This window comes from Alnus glutinosa, chromosome 8, assembly GCF_958979055.1.
Source record: "Alnus glutinosa chromosome 8, dhAlnGlut1.1, whole genome shotgun sequence".
Taxonomy (NCBI): Eukaryota; Viridiplantae; Streptophyta; class Magnoliopsida; order Fagales; family Betulaceae; genus Alnus; species Alnus glutinosa.
Genome location: NC_084893.1, coordinates 25,172,274 through 25,185,283, shown reverse-complemented (window position 1 = coordinate 25,185,283; position 13,010 = coordinate 25,172,274). Strand labels below are relative to the sequence as shown.

The following is a 13,010-nucleotide window of genomic DNA, read 5'->3' as shown; positions in this document are numbered from 1 at the left end:
TATTACTAGGAGTATTCTAATTTCCTCTTTACTCAACTGAAATCTCTCGTTATGTGGACTTTCATCAAACGCATGGTAGTCATTATTTTCTTCAATAAATTTTATTGCATCAACCACAAAATTTACCTCATTCAATAAATCATCTTTGTCAGGATAGATGTCATAGATTGGTGGGGAGACCCAATCTACAGAAAAATCTTCCTCAATAAATTTGTCCTCCTCCTCCACATAAGATGGGCTTGAGACTTGCTAACAATAGTCAAGAAAGTGAGAGTGCCAGAAAATTCTGGAAGCTTAACTCGGAAGCCTAAGTCTCCACGCTACTTATCCCGATCACACTGTTCCCGAAAGAAAACAAGGTTGTAATACGGGTTTTCGAAATTGGATTCTGAATTACGACCGTCAATATCACATTTCATCTCCATGTTTTACGCCGCTGGACACTGGGTTAACTCTGCAACCTGCCTCTACAAGTCTTCAATCATCACGTCTTGTACACTGCGCTCATCGTAGGAGACTTCCTAATTCGAAACCTGTCATGAAAACTGATGAAAAAAATCACTCCAAGAAGACGCTTAAGTAGGGATGTAAACGAAGCAAAGCTACCCGTGAGCTCGCTCGGGCTCGGCTCGATAAGACTCGGCTTGTGCGCGACTCGGTTATTAAATGAGCTACTCGTGGACACAAAACTAAACTCGATTATTAAACGATACATACCCGACTAAAACCCGGCTCGCTCGTTTAAAGTTCGTGAACATACTCGTAAAAAGGCTCGGCTCGCTTATTAGCTCGACTCGTATATATTTATTAATATGCATATTTATTAATAAATATATGTATATATATTGATAAAAATAACTTATTTAGTACATCACTTATGAATTAACAATATATAATTATTGTTATACAATATATATAATTATTCGCTATATCTATTAGTATTTATAAGTATCTATATAATATACAATTTAATTATAAAAGATAATTAATATGATTATATTTTATATGATCCAAGAGACTAAGACTATAAGTCTAATAATTAAATATCTAAAGATTGTTGAATTAACAATAAATTGTTAATCATATGATTTAATGAAAATCTTGATACTTAATCGTATTATTCAAATAATCATATCATATACAATGACAATGTAATTGGTATAATCCCAAATCAATTGATTCGCATTAATATTAACAGTGTGTTTCTTATAATCACAAATTAAGTATAATTATTTGAATTCATATAATTAGATTATATGATCATATGTATTATCACTATAATTTATATGAAAATGTATATGATCAAAAATTTATATGATATTGAATCTTAAGTGATATGGCACATTATATCTTTATTATATAATGTAACAATCATATAAACAATACTTATTTTGTATTATTATATGATTAAGTGTGATATAAGTTCTAACAGTATACTATGATGTAACAACAATAAATGATGTGATCAAATAATTCATTTGATTTAATTTAAACATGATCTGACAATTTATATGATATTAAATCTCATCTCATATGGCACAATGTATAATGTAATAATCATATAAAAAATATTTATTTAGTATCATTGTATAATTAAGTGTTATCTAAGTTCTATCAATTTTAGTTGTATCATGTCATATAAATGATATTATTAACTCCTAATAGAGTTAGGATAAGTAATTAAGTATGATTCATAATTTTCATATCATATCATAAATAATCTCATACTATATGATATGAATCATAATTCATAACTATATATAATTAAAAATTACGATATAACAATAAATTATTATAATCACATAATGACATAGTCACATAACTACATAAGTCATGACTTATAAGTATACAATTCACACCAAATAACTAATATAAATTATAATGATTAAGTATATTGTTACTTAGATAATTTTGATATATACTTGATACTTTTAGCTTAAGTATAAAATAATAATTAAGTATGACTAAATTATTATTATTATTATTATTATAGTTTAAATATAATTAATAATTTGTAAACTTTTACTATTGAGCCTATGAATTAATGAATAATGATTAAATGTAATTTGTGTAAATACCAATTATGGATTTATAATTAACATTTAACAAATTATTTAATTAAGTATAAATGTATAATTATATCAATATGTAACTTATAAGTTAGAATTAATTATTTTTAAGTATAAATAATAATTTTTTAAATTTTGAAGGGAAAAGTACACATAACCTCCTAAAACTACTACCTTATTGTTAATGTCTCCCAAACTACCAATTGTGTCAATGTCTCCCTTAAACTATAAAAAAATGTTAATGTTCTCTTAATGACAAAAATACCCTTCATAAAATTTTTAAAATAAAATAAAAACTAAAAAAAATTATTAAAAAAGTATAAAATAACATAAATTTATTTCAAAAAATAATAAAAATAATTAAAAACTGTTTTTTTTTTCGTTTGTTTATTTATTTATTTTTTTAAAAAAATAATTTTTCAGTTTTTTTTTTTTTAAAAAAAAATTGTTCTTTTTCGTTTTTTTAATTTAATAAAAAGCTGGTTTTTATTTTTTTTTGTCTTTTTTCTTTCTTTCTTTCAAAAACATATTTTTATAATTTTCAGTTATTTATTATTATTTTTTTTTAAAAAAAAATCGTTCTTTTTTGTTGTTTTATTTTTTTTTAAAAAAAAAAAATTAAGTTTTTCCAAGCCAATTTGTATGAAACTTTCTAACCAAGCTATTTGAAAATCCCCCCAAAATCCTCCCCCCCCCCAATTTTTCCCCCCATCTGCGCACTGTGAGTACTGTCCTTGTACGTGCACAGTGCGCAACATTGCTTTGAGACTTCTTTTTTTTTTACCCTTTCCTCTATTATTTTTTATTTCATTTGATTTTTTTTTCTACCTTTTTTATCCCTTTGAAGTATGAAAAAGCAAGACACAGTAGAGAGTAGTTGTCTAAGTTTGTGGAGTGATATTATGACTCTTGACTTTTCAACATATATCTGACGCTACATGCTGTTTTTAGGTGAAAAAAAAAAAAAAAAAAAACAATATTGTTGCCAACTCAGCTTGTCTTCAACCTTCCGCTTTGTCCCTTCTTCAAACTCTTAAAACTGTATTTTTTTTCACCTATTTACAGTTACAGGAATCAAAAACATTTATGAGAAAGAAAGAAAAAAAAAATTCCACATCAAAGAATAAAGATAAGACTATAATATAGTTAAAACATTTGAATAAAATAAATAAATTAATTAGTAGATTTGTCTCAAGCATATATCTTTAACAATTCAAAAAATATAAATATATATAAAGAAAAAAAGCATGTTGATTATATCAAAATTCAGGGGCAATTATAATTTATTAATTTTAGTTTGCTACAGGACTCACAGGAGTGATTCTTCAATCTTCCCATTACGTGAAGCAGTGTACAGTGTACTGTTCGACTGTTTCCTTAAATAAATAAAAAAAAAAAAAAAAAAAAAAAAAACAGCTTTGCTTCAGCCTACAGGCTTGCTTGCCGCTTCACTCTTCAGGTTTCTTCCAAAAAAAAAAAATAGCAAAGTGGGTGGATTCCAAGTTTCCAACCAATGAGTGTATTAGGGACTCAAGCGTCACTGTCAGCAGCAGCCTTACATGTTTGACTGTTTGAGCCTTTGAGTTTGAGGTTAACGAGGAGCAATAAAGCTTAGTTTCTCTTTTAGACCGTAGGATCATATATGCGTAAATCGTAGCCATTCACAAGAGAAAATGTGGAAAACAGCTGTAATGCAATATGTGAGTGTAAAATTATATGGTGTGTGAAATAGCCATGAGATCACTCTCATAGATATGATCCGACGGTCTAAATACAACCCAAGAGTTGATAATTATTTTTAACGGTCAAAAAAATATTCAGTATAAGCTCATGCTACATTAGTGTGTAGATAATTATTTGTTCATTGGACTAGAACAAAAATCGCAGACTAGCAGATTAACTTTCTTTTTTTTGTTTCGCATTTTCTTTTATTTTTCAATGTTCAAAATCATCAATTGCATTCAATGTCATTTAATGCAGAAAACTCATTAATTCTTCTGAACTTCCGGTTGTTCAAATTTTAAATGCTTTGAATTTATTCTTCAACTACATGTTTGGCTTGCATTTAATCCAAGCCCTTAGATTTTTTTCATCTGTTTCATCTAAGGGCTGTCAAGGCTTCAAGTTTATAATTCCTTTAGAGTTCCAAATTGTTTTCGACTCTTCGTTGATTTGCAACCAAAAGAAACGTTCCATCATCAGCCATTTCATATCGCCGCCAAATCCCTTATTTTCTGAAATTTCTGTGAATATTTTATTCTTCTCACACGCTATGATGGCAAGAACAAAGAAAAAAGCAGAGTTTATATGTCAAACTTTTCATCCTCTCTTGATTCCGGAAGAAGGGCTCAAGCTTTTTATCCTCTTCAACTTCAACTTCAAACAAGCCAGTTATTTTTCTAACTTTCTACTACTTCAGATTCTTATCACTTATAGTTTTTCTTTTAATTAGTAGTTACTTTTCTTTTCATCTTTCAGGAGAAGTTATTTCCATCTGCAATCTACAAACACGCATCGGCATAGAGCACACTGAGCAGTGAGTACCGACTACTTAAAATTCGAGTGCACTATTTTTTTTTTTTACTGGATTGTTTATTTGTTTATTTTTTAGATGATATTTTACTAATTTTAGGTATGATAGTAACTAAACAGATTTCTTATGTATAATAATTTATCATACTATTTTTTTTTTTTAACTAAACAGATTATAATCCCTTCTAAGATTAGGCGATTAGGTTTTAGCCCAATTATTTGCATGTCTCATGGATAGGTCACATGTGGGGTGCCCATATCTTCTTTGCTGGCAGAGTTGGAAGTTTGGGTAACAATTACCAGAATGCATTATTAGCTTTATTAGCATCACCATATATAGTCGTCATGTTTGATGTATTATCTTATATATATAAAATGCATTAATTTAATTAGTTGTTTATAATGAAGAATAAAGCTTATGAAACATGATGTTTAATATATTTATTTTTAATTTAATATTTTAATCACCCAACAACGCATAATGCTCGACCCATGTGCAACCACCACTTCTCGATAATATACATGCCTTGGAAGAATATATCTCATCGTATATAACAAAGTTTTGTAATATTGGAGTCAGAAAATGTAAGGCAAGATAGAGAAGAAATATGTGGAAAATGTTTGGCAAGATTGATGATGTTTGTACTTGTTTAGTTGGAATGTATTTCTGCTGTATTTTTCTTTTTCTAATATATTTATTTGGTTGGCTGAGTTTTCTAACCCTGTAAGGCTGTAATTCTACAATTTTAATATTCAATTTAAGGATACTATTCATGGATACCTTCACCAACATTGACAACATATAACCATGGAAACTAACCTTCAAAAAAACACCATAAGTTCTGTTCCTGCACAATGTTTTTGTTTACTGAATTTGTGTTAGTTAATAAGCATTGTATTATAGTTTCTGATTTATGTTCTTTTGTAATAATACAAACTACCTATTATAATTTCTTAAAAGGCATGGAGGGGGATTTGAACAACACTGATCCGGTAGAGTGGTATGAAAATGAAAATTCTCTAGAAAATGAAATTAGCAATGCTGGTAGTGTTAGTTCCACAAAAAATATTGAGGATCAAGATATCGATTCTATTGATGTTCAAACTGAAGGAGATTCTTTAAAGCATGCTTATCAAAGAAAGCCAAGGAGGAAGACTTCTATAGTTTGGAAAAATTTTACTGAGGTGGAAATAAAAGGTGTGAAAAAACATCAATGCAATTGGTGTAAGAGGGCATTCACTATATCAAAATCAAGTTGTACTAGTACGATGTGTAGACATTTGAAAACTTGTTTATCGTACATTGGTGCCAATAAGAAAAAAAAGCAAAAGGTTTTGTCTCTTGAAGCTACGGAGGTTGATGGTGTAGGGAGCGTAACAAATTTTATTTATGATGAAAAGAAGGCAAGAGAAGTTTGTTCTCATATGATTTTATATCATGAATACCCTTTTAATATTGTGGAACATCGATTTTTTAACAAGTTTGCCAAGACTTTGTCTCCACATTGGGTAAAAATATCTCGGGCTACAGCAAAGAAGGATTGCTTTGCCACTTATGAGATTGAGAAAAGAAAATTGAAAAGTATGTTAACACGTGTGCACAAAGTTAACATAACGACTGATATGTGGACGTCGAGTCAGCAAATTTCTTATATGGTTGTCACATGTCACTTCATTGATTCTGATTGGCATCTAAATAGGCGTGTGTTGAACTTTTGTAATGTGCCACCACCACACACCGGTTTTCTTATTGCTGATGCACTACAAAAATGTTTTCAAGAATGGGGGATTGAGAATAAGATTTGTTCAATTACTGTTGATAATGCAAGATCAAATGACGTAGCAGTTAGAGTATTGAAAGATGTTTTTAACATGAGAAAAGCCCTTCTTGCTGGTGGAAAATTATTTCATGTTCGATGTGTTGCACATATAACCAATTTATTGGTTCAAGATGGTCTAGGTGAGATTTCTTCGATTGTTGATTGTGTTAGGAATGGAATAAAATACTTGGTGGCATCAGAGGGAAGGTTGGTAAAATTCAGTGAAATTGCCAAGCAATTGCAATTGACCTCTAAGAAATTATTTTTGGATGTAGCTACACGGTGGAATAGTACATATATGATGTTGGCAGCAGCACTTGAGTTCAAGGGGGTCTTTCCAATGTATTCATACATTGATTCTGGTTTCATTTGGTTGCCATCAGATGAGGATTAGGATAAAGTTGAAAATGTATGTCAGTTATTAGGGGTCTTCAACCAAGTAACTAATATTGTCTCAGGGAGTGACTACCCTACTGCTAATTTATTCCTCCCTGAAGTCTGGAGGATGAAAGAGGTCTTGGCTACAAAGTGCAAAGATGAGAATGAGTATATTAAAGCAATGGCATATAAAATGAGTACCAAGTTTCAGAAATATTGGGGAGAGTGCAACTTATTGATGTCTATTGCTGCTGTGTTGGACCCAAGGAATAAGATGACGATGATACGATTTTGTTTCCCTATAATCTATCAAGAGTTGGAAGCTACTGCGAATGTTGATCGTATCCTTTCAGTTCTGAATGAGTTATATGTTGAGTATGTCCAAGAATATAATTCAAGTGTTGCTGAGCAGAATTTACAAATCAATGCTATTGAATCCTTTTCAAGCAGTTCAATTAACGTGGTTGGGAAGAAGAATGTTCTAACAAGTGGTAGGGACCTTTATGACTCATTCGTCAGAAATGTTGATACATTGCAGCAGCCGATAAAATCTGATTTACAATCCTATTTGGAGGAGAATGTTCTCATTGTTGAAAAGGGTGTGGAATTTAATGCTTTGGATTGGTGGAAGGCAAATACCCTTAAGTATCGGATTTTGTCTATAATGGCAAGGGATATATTGTCAATACCAATCACCACTGTGACTTCAGAGTCTACATTTAGTGCCGGTGGGAGGGTCATTGATCCTCACAGATCTAAGTTATCTACAGAAACTGTACAAATGTTATTGTGTGGGGCTGATTGGGTCAGAGCATTACATGGGATTAAAAGGAAGCACAATGTAAGTTTTATTTTGGTGTAATTATAATTGTTATTGTCCTTTGCATTTATAAGGTTCTAAATATTTCTTATTTTATATTTTTTAACCTTAGGTGGAGGAGGATGAGGAGGAGGAGAAAGTGGAGATTGTCTTACCAGCAATTCTGTAGCAGTTTGCTTTCTTTGTTTTTTGCTATATAAGTGACTAAGTGTTGTAATATAATTGCATATTTTAGTTGTGACACTTGTGGGATTCTACTTTTTTTGAAGTCATGAAGAGTTGAAGACATGAAGACTTTAGATTGAGGTAATTAAGACTTCCTATTTAATATTTAATGATTATGATTTTTTTTATTTTTTTTTTTTTTTTTTGCATTTACAAAGTTCTAAATATTTTTTATTAATATTTTGTGAACTTTAGGAGGAATTTGAAGTGAAGATTGTGTTACCAAAGTTACAATAGCAATTTGATTTTGAACTAAGTAAGTTTATCTGTTTTAATATTATTGAATATTTTGTTTGAGGAATTTTGTTGGACAATACAAATTTGGAGAAGACATGAAGACTTGAGGACTTGAGGTAATGTATGACTTTCTCAATTCCTATTTAATGATTATGGCAAATTGAATTTTGCATTTTTATAAAATTTCCCTTGACATTTTTTTTCAAGTGAAAGATTTTTTACTTGACTAAATAATGCAAGGGAATAAAAATTTAAATAATTTTTTTTTTTTTTTAGTGTGTGCAGGTTTATAGATGTTTTACATCATTATTTTTCAACTTGAGAAAATTTTATTGAGGACATTATTCAACTGCAACTAAATAAGGATGCTTGGTTTCTTAAGATACATTGGCCATTTTTGATGAGGAAAGGTTCAATAGTTGTTTTTGAGCATGATATGACTTGTTTTTTTAATCCTATTCTAAAATCTGCATTTTATTTAAGGAAATTTCATGAACCTAATTTCCTGTCATGTATTGGAAATATCTTATTAATTTCTTCTATTATGAGAAAAAGAGACATGAAAAATTTCTTACATAGTGGTGATTGATTGTTTTTTAAGCCACCAAGAGGGGACTATCTTTAAGAATGGATGTCATGGATTCTAGTATTCTACTATGGATGAATGTGTAGCAATTACTGCAGAGACACAAGAGTTTAGGAAAATCCTAGTTTAAGGAATGCCTCCTTGGTCAAGGAGTAAATTTACTAGTAAGGGGGTATGAAGCAAAAAAATTGAGATTTGATTTAATTTGTGATTGTTTAATTTGTTTTTGTATAATTATCTTGAATCTTGAACAAACTAGTACTTTCGGATAAAAATCAGATGTCAATTCATTATTGAAGAAACCTTGCAAAAAAGAAGAGTCAGATTGCACAGAAAAGAAAAAAAAAAAAGAGGGATAACAGAAAAAAGAACAAAGAAAACAAGAAACCTTGCAAAAAAGAAGAGCCAGATTGCACAGAAAAAAAAAAAAAAAAAAAAAAAAAAACCCAAGGACGAGAGGGATAACAGAAAAAAGAACAAAGAAAACAAGAAACCTTGCAAAAAAGAAGAGCCAGATTGCACAGATATGGCATTAGATTGCAAAAATGACCCTTTCATTCCTTCAAATAACTCAACCTAATTACAATAATATTATTCAACTCTTTCCAATAAATATTATAGTATAATGTAAGCACACCCCATTGTTCAAGGGCTCGATCGCCTCCAAAAACCTTTTTATTTTTCTATTATTATTATTATTTTTTTTTTTTTGTTTTCGAAAAAAACTTTCTACTACTTGGCATTGTTAATTGGTCACAAAAGGTCAAAAGTAAAAAAGAAGGCCCAGAGAGAGAGAGATTTAGCAGAGGCAGTCCAAGATTTTTTTCAAGCTCTTCTTTTTAAGCGGTTGATGCTAACCGTTGGAACAAAAGGATAAGGTCTCCTTAGCTACAATGAAAAATACGCGTCTCTTTCCGAGATATGCTTTTAAAAATTTTACAGCAAACTTTGAGTTTGCTTAGCTGTTCTCCACTTCTCATTATCACGTCCAGGCTCCAGCTCCTTATCCACGCGGACCACGCCAGGTGTCCAGCTTCTACTTCTACACTAGTCTTCTGACGCACGTCGCACACACTGTCCAAGGGTTGAACACTTCACAAGTTCACAGTCTTCACGTCTTCACCTGTCCTGGCTGTCCAACTTCCTTCTCTTCTTTCTTTCTTCCTCACACCTAATGCCATATCTTCTCTAAGTTGTCTCCCTCGATCTCCTCTCCTCTCTGTCTCTCATATGCCGGACTTCCCCTTTCCCTTTTCTTCCTCTCTTCGTCTCTCACGCACTCGAGAGTGAAGAATCAAGAGGGAGCTACCGAACGGAAAATGCAGATCGAGGCTAAGAGGCCGTGTTGCAGAGAAGAAGAAAATAAGAAGAAGATGGTGAAATAAGGAAAAGAGGCTGAGAGGCCGTTTTACTTGCGAGCCGGGCGAGCCGAGTGCCCGATAAGACACTCGGCTCGTCAAAAAACCAAGCTCGAGCTCGAGCCTGGACATGGTTTTACTCTTGGCGAGCCGAGTCGAGCTCCATATCTAATACCCGTCACGAGTTCGAGCCGAGCTCGAGCTCATAAATGTTCTCAACGAGCCGAGCTTGGGCAACCACTACTCGCCCGAGCTCGGCTCGTATACATGCCTACGCTTAAGCTTTAATACCAACTGACACAGGACATTACTAAGATTGTTCTGATAACGTATTATAGTAGCAGAAATTATGAATTGAAGATAAAAAATTTTTAAAAAAAAAATTTTAAAAAAAAAAGAGAAAAAAGAGAAAATAACAAATAGGAAAGAGATAGCCACTAATTGCCTCAAATAAGCAAACAAAAAAATAACTCTAAAATACTTGAAATTTAATTGACACTTCAAAACTTGATTGCAAAATAATACATACATACCTTTATACAGGCAAAGTTTGAATATTCTCCAAGCAGAATATTTGAAGAAAAATAAATCAATAAAAGTACAAAACATAACCGTAAACTGTGAGACAAAGTAAAAATCTTGTACAGAAAGTAAAATATATTATTCTAAACATAATATTCAAATATTTTGTACGATTATTTTCATTCTCGGGCTGATCTTATTTAAGAAATAATCTTCAAATGTTATTCCTGATTTTCTCCTGCATCAATAATTCTCAGTCTAGTGTCTTCATGAAGATAAAAAAAAGCCATTTAGCAACACCACGAATAATGTTGATGCGCTTATGCCAATCTAGTAATTCACTCTTTGCTTGATTTGTCCAATTTCGTATTCATGTTAGTACATACCTAGTTAAATTCTCAATAAACAATTTCATTAATGAAAGAGAATAAGACTAAACTTGAATGTTTTGAATCAAGTCAAGGTCAAGGTTCAAACCAAAAATAAATGAGTCCAAGCTTTTGTTGGGCACGTATTTATAGAATAACATGTTTTCATTTTCTTGAATGCAACAACCAAGAAGCTTCACGACATTATAGTGTTGAATTTTGGCAATCAAAATAACTTACATATACATCAGTTAGTGACATGTCTTTGATTCTTAATCATCGGTTTAGCGCGTGTGGTTCAAATTACACTTTTCTTCACCCCAAAAACTGAGGCTTTTAGCAGTCCAAATGTAGATATCTCATTGCCAAAACTTCAGCAGCAAAAAATTAGGCGTAGATGAAATCAATATTGACACGTCTAAGAAAAAAAAATTCGTAAAATGGATAGTATATATTCCTCCATTTCCAACAATTACATATCACAGATTGACCAACTCTGCCCAGAGAGAAATCAGAAGGCCCCAAAAGGAGGACATTTTTGGTGTTAGATGACCAATCAGCAATTGCATTACCTTCAAATATTGAATGTTCCCGCTGGATCTTTAACTGGGCTAGCCCACTGAGGCCATTATCAGTGTCTTGGATACCGTCCAGATTGTGCACTTTTTTGGGCTAAAGAAACTACGTTTATAAAAGACTTCCATCTTTCAAGGGTAAGTCTTTTTTCTTTTTTCTTTTTTAAGTAATAACGAGGAAGGGGATTTAAGGGTAAGTCTTGATAACATGTTTCTATATCATCCAATCCAAAATTTTAAGTCTACAATTAAGTTTGGACCCAACAATATCATATTAACCACTTATTCTTGTTATTATTATCCCATATGAAATTTAATCCTTACATTCTCGCTTATATACAACGACAATGTTGACCAATGGAAAATGGGAAACAACTTGGTCAAGATGGAACATAAATTAGAGTTCAGATTAGAAATAGTGTTGCCACTACGATCGCGGTGCCACCACCGACCGTGGATCAATTTTCCTTCTTTATGTATAGGATACCACCCCATGACTATTGGAGGTAGTTCGGCCACTCACAACTATCTAAATGAGGGTGGACGAAACCACTCCCTCTAGCCGGCCAAAGGGGGTAATTTCTATCAACTGTTTTTTATTTTTTTTGTACTTTATTTTTTATTTTAAAATAATACGTTCTAATGTGCCATATGGAACACGTGGCACTCGCTCATAGGTTTGATGCGACAAGCCATTAAGTTTTTTTACAGAAGTACCAACCATGATTATAAGATCTCCATATGTCCCATTTGTAACATTTATACAAACCGAGATAACTATTTGATAACGAGGAAAATCACAAGTACTAAAAAAATATTTTAACCCTATTTTTTTTAAGAAGGGTTTTGACTTTGGTAGTTTGTTTTGAAAATATTTTAGTAGTGGGGGCCACATTTGAAAATCTGTTTGGTTAACCAATTTTGAGAACAATTTTCATTGTTTGAGAAGTGAAAATAGGTTTGCATAAGTTTACCAAACCGAGCCTAAATTACTAACTATTATGCTCCTCTATTTTATTTTTATTTTTACCTTTTTGCTTATCAAAAAACAATGTGTTCATTAATAGGTGGAAACTGCTTTTGTGTTTTTAAGAGTATTTTGGGTCTGTTTGAAAAAAAATTCCAAAGCTTTCGCATCTCAAATGCTCAAACTCTTCTCATATATCCAAATTGATTTTTAGATATGCCTCCAACCAATAACACACTTTTCTTCGCAAAAACCAAAATATTTTTCACAAAACATTTCTCAAAAAATAATTAATTAACCACGAACTTTTGGCGGCCCCACGATGGTCGCTAACAATGTCTAGTGACCTCGTAGTGACTACTGTGAACTTTCAATGGCCTTGTTGTAGCTGTCATGCATGAACTTCCAATGGCCTTGTTGTTGCTACCAAAAACATCAAGAGGCCCCATGGTGGCCACCATGAACTTTCAACGGCCCCGCATGGAACGGCCCCATAGTTTTCACTTTGAACTTCCGGTGGCTACCATAAACTTTCTGCAGCCCCCGCAGTGGC

At 31.9% G+C, this 13,010-nt stretch overlaps 1 protein-coding gene across 2 annotated transcripts; it reads left to right on the top strand.

Moving 5' to 3' along the window:
* The first annotated feature begins 4,249 nt into the window (after positions 1-4,249).
* On the top strand, positions 4,250-7,920 carry LOC133874552 (zinc finger BED domain-containing protein RICESLEEPER 1-like). 2 transcript variants are annotated; one of them, XR_009901320.1, is made up of 4 exons: positions 4,250-4,459; positions 4,548-4,605; positions 5,563-7,640; positions 7,732-7,920. XR_009901320.1 is itself a non-coding variant. In XM_062312402.1 (2 exons), the coding sequence occupies exons 1-2, from the start codon at positions 6,927-6,929 to the stop codon at positions 7,786-7,788; spliced, it is 771 nt and encodes a 256-aa protein (XP_062168386.1). In that variant the 5' UTR covers positions 5,790-6,926; the 3' UTR covers positions 7,789-7,920. The 2 variants fall into 2 exon arrangements, 1 of the variants encoding a protein (XP_062168386.1); XM_062312402.1 differs by lacking the exons at positions 4,250-4,459; positions 4,548-4,605 and having other exon boundaries at positions 5,790-7,640.
* Positions 7,921-13,010: the final 5,090 nt, after the last annotated feature.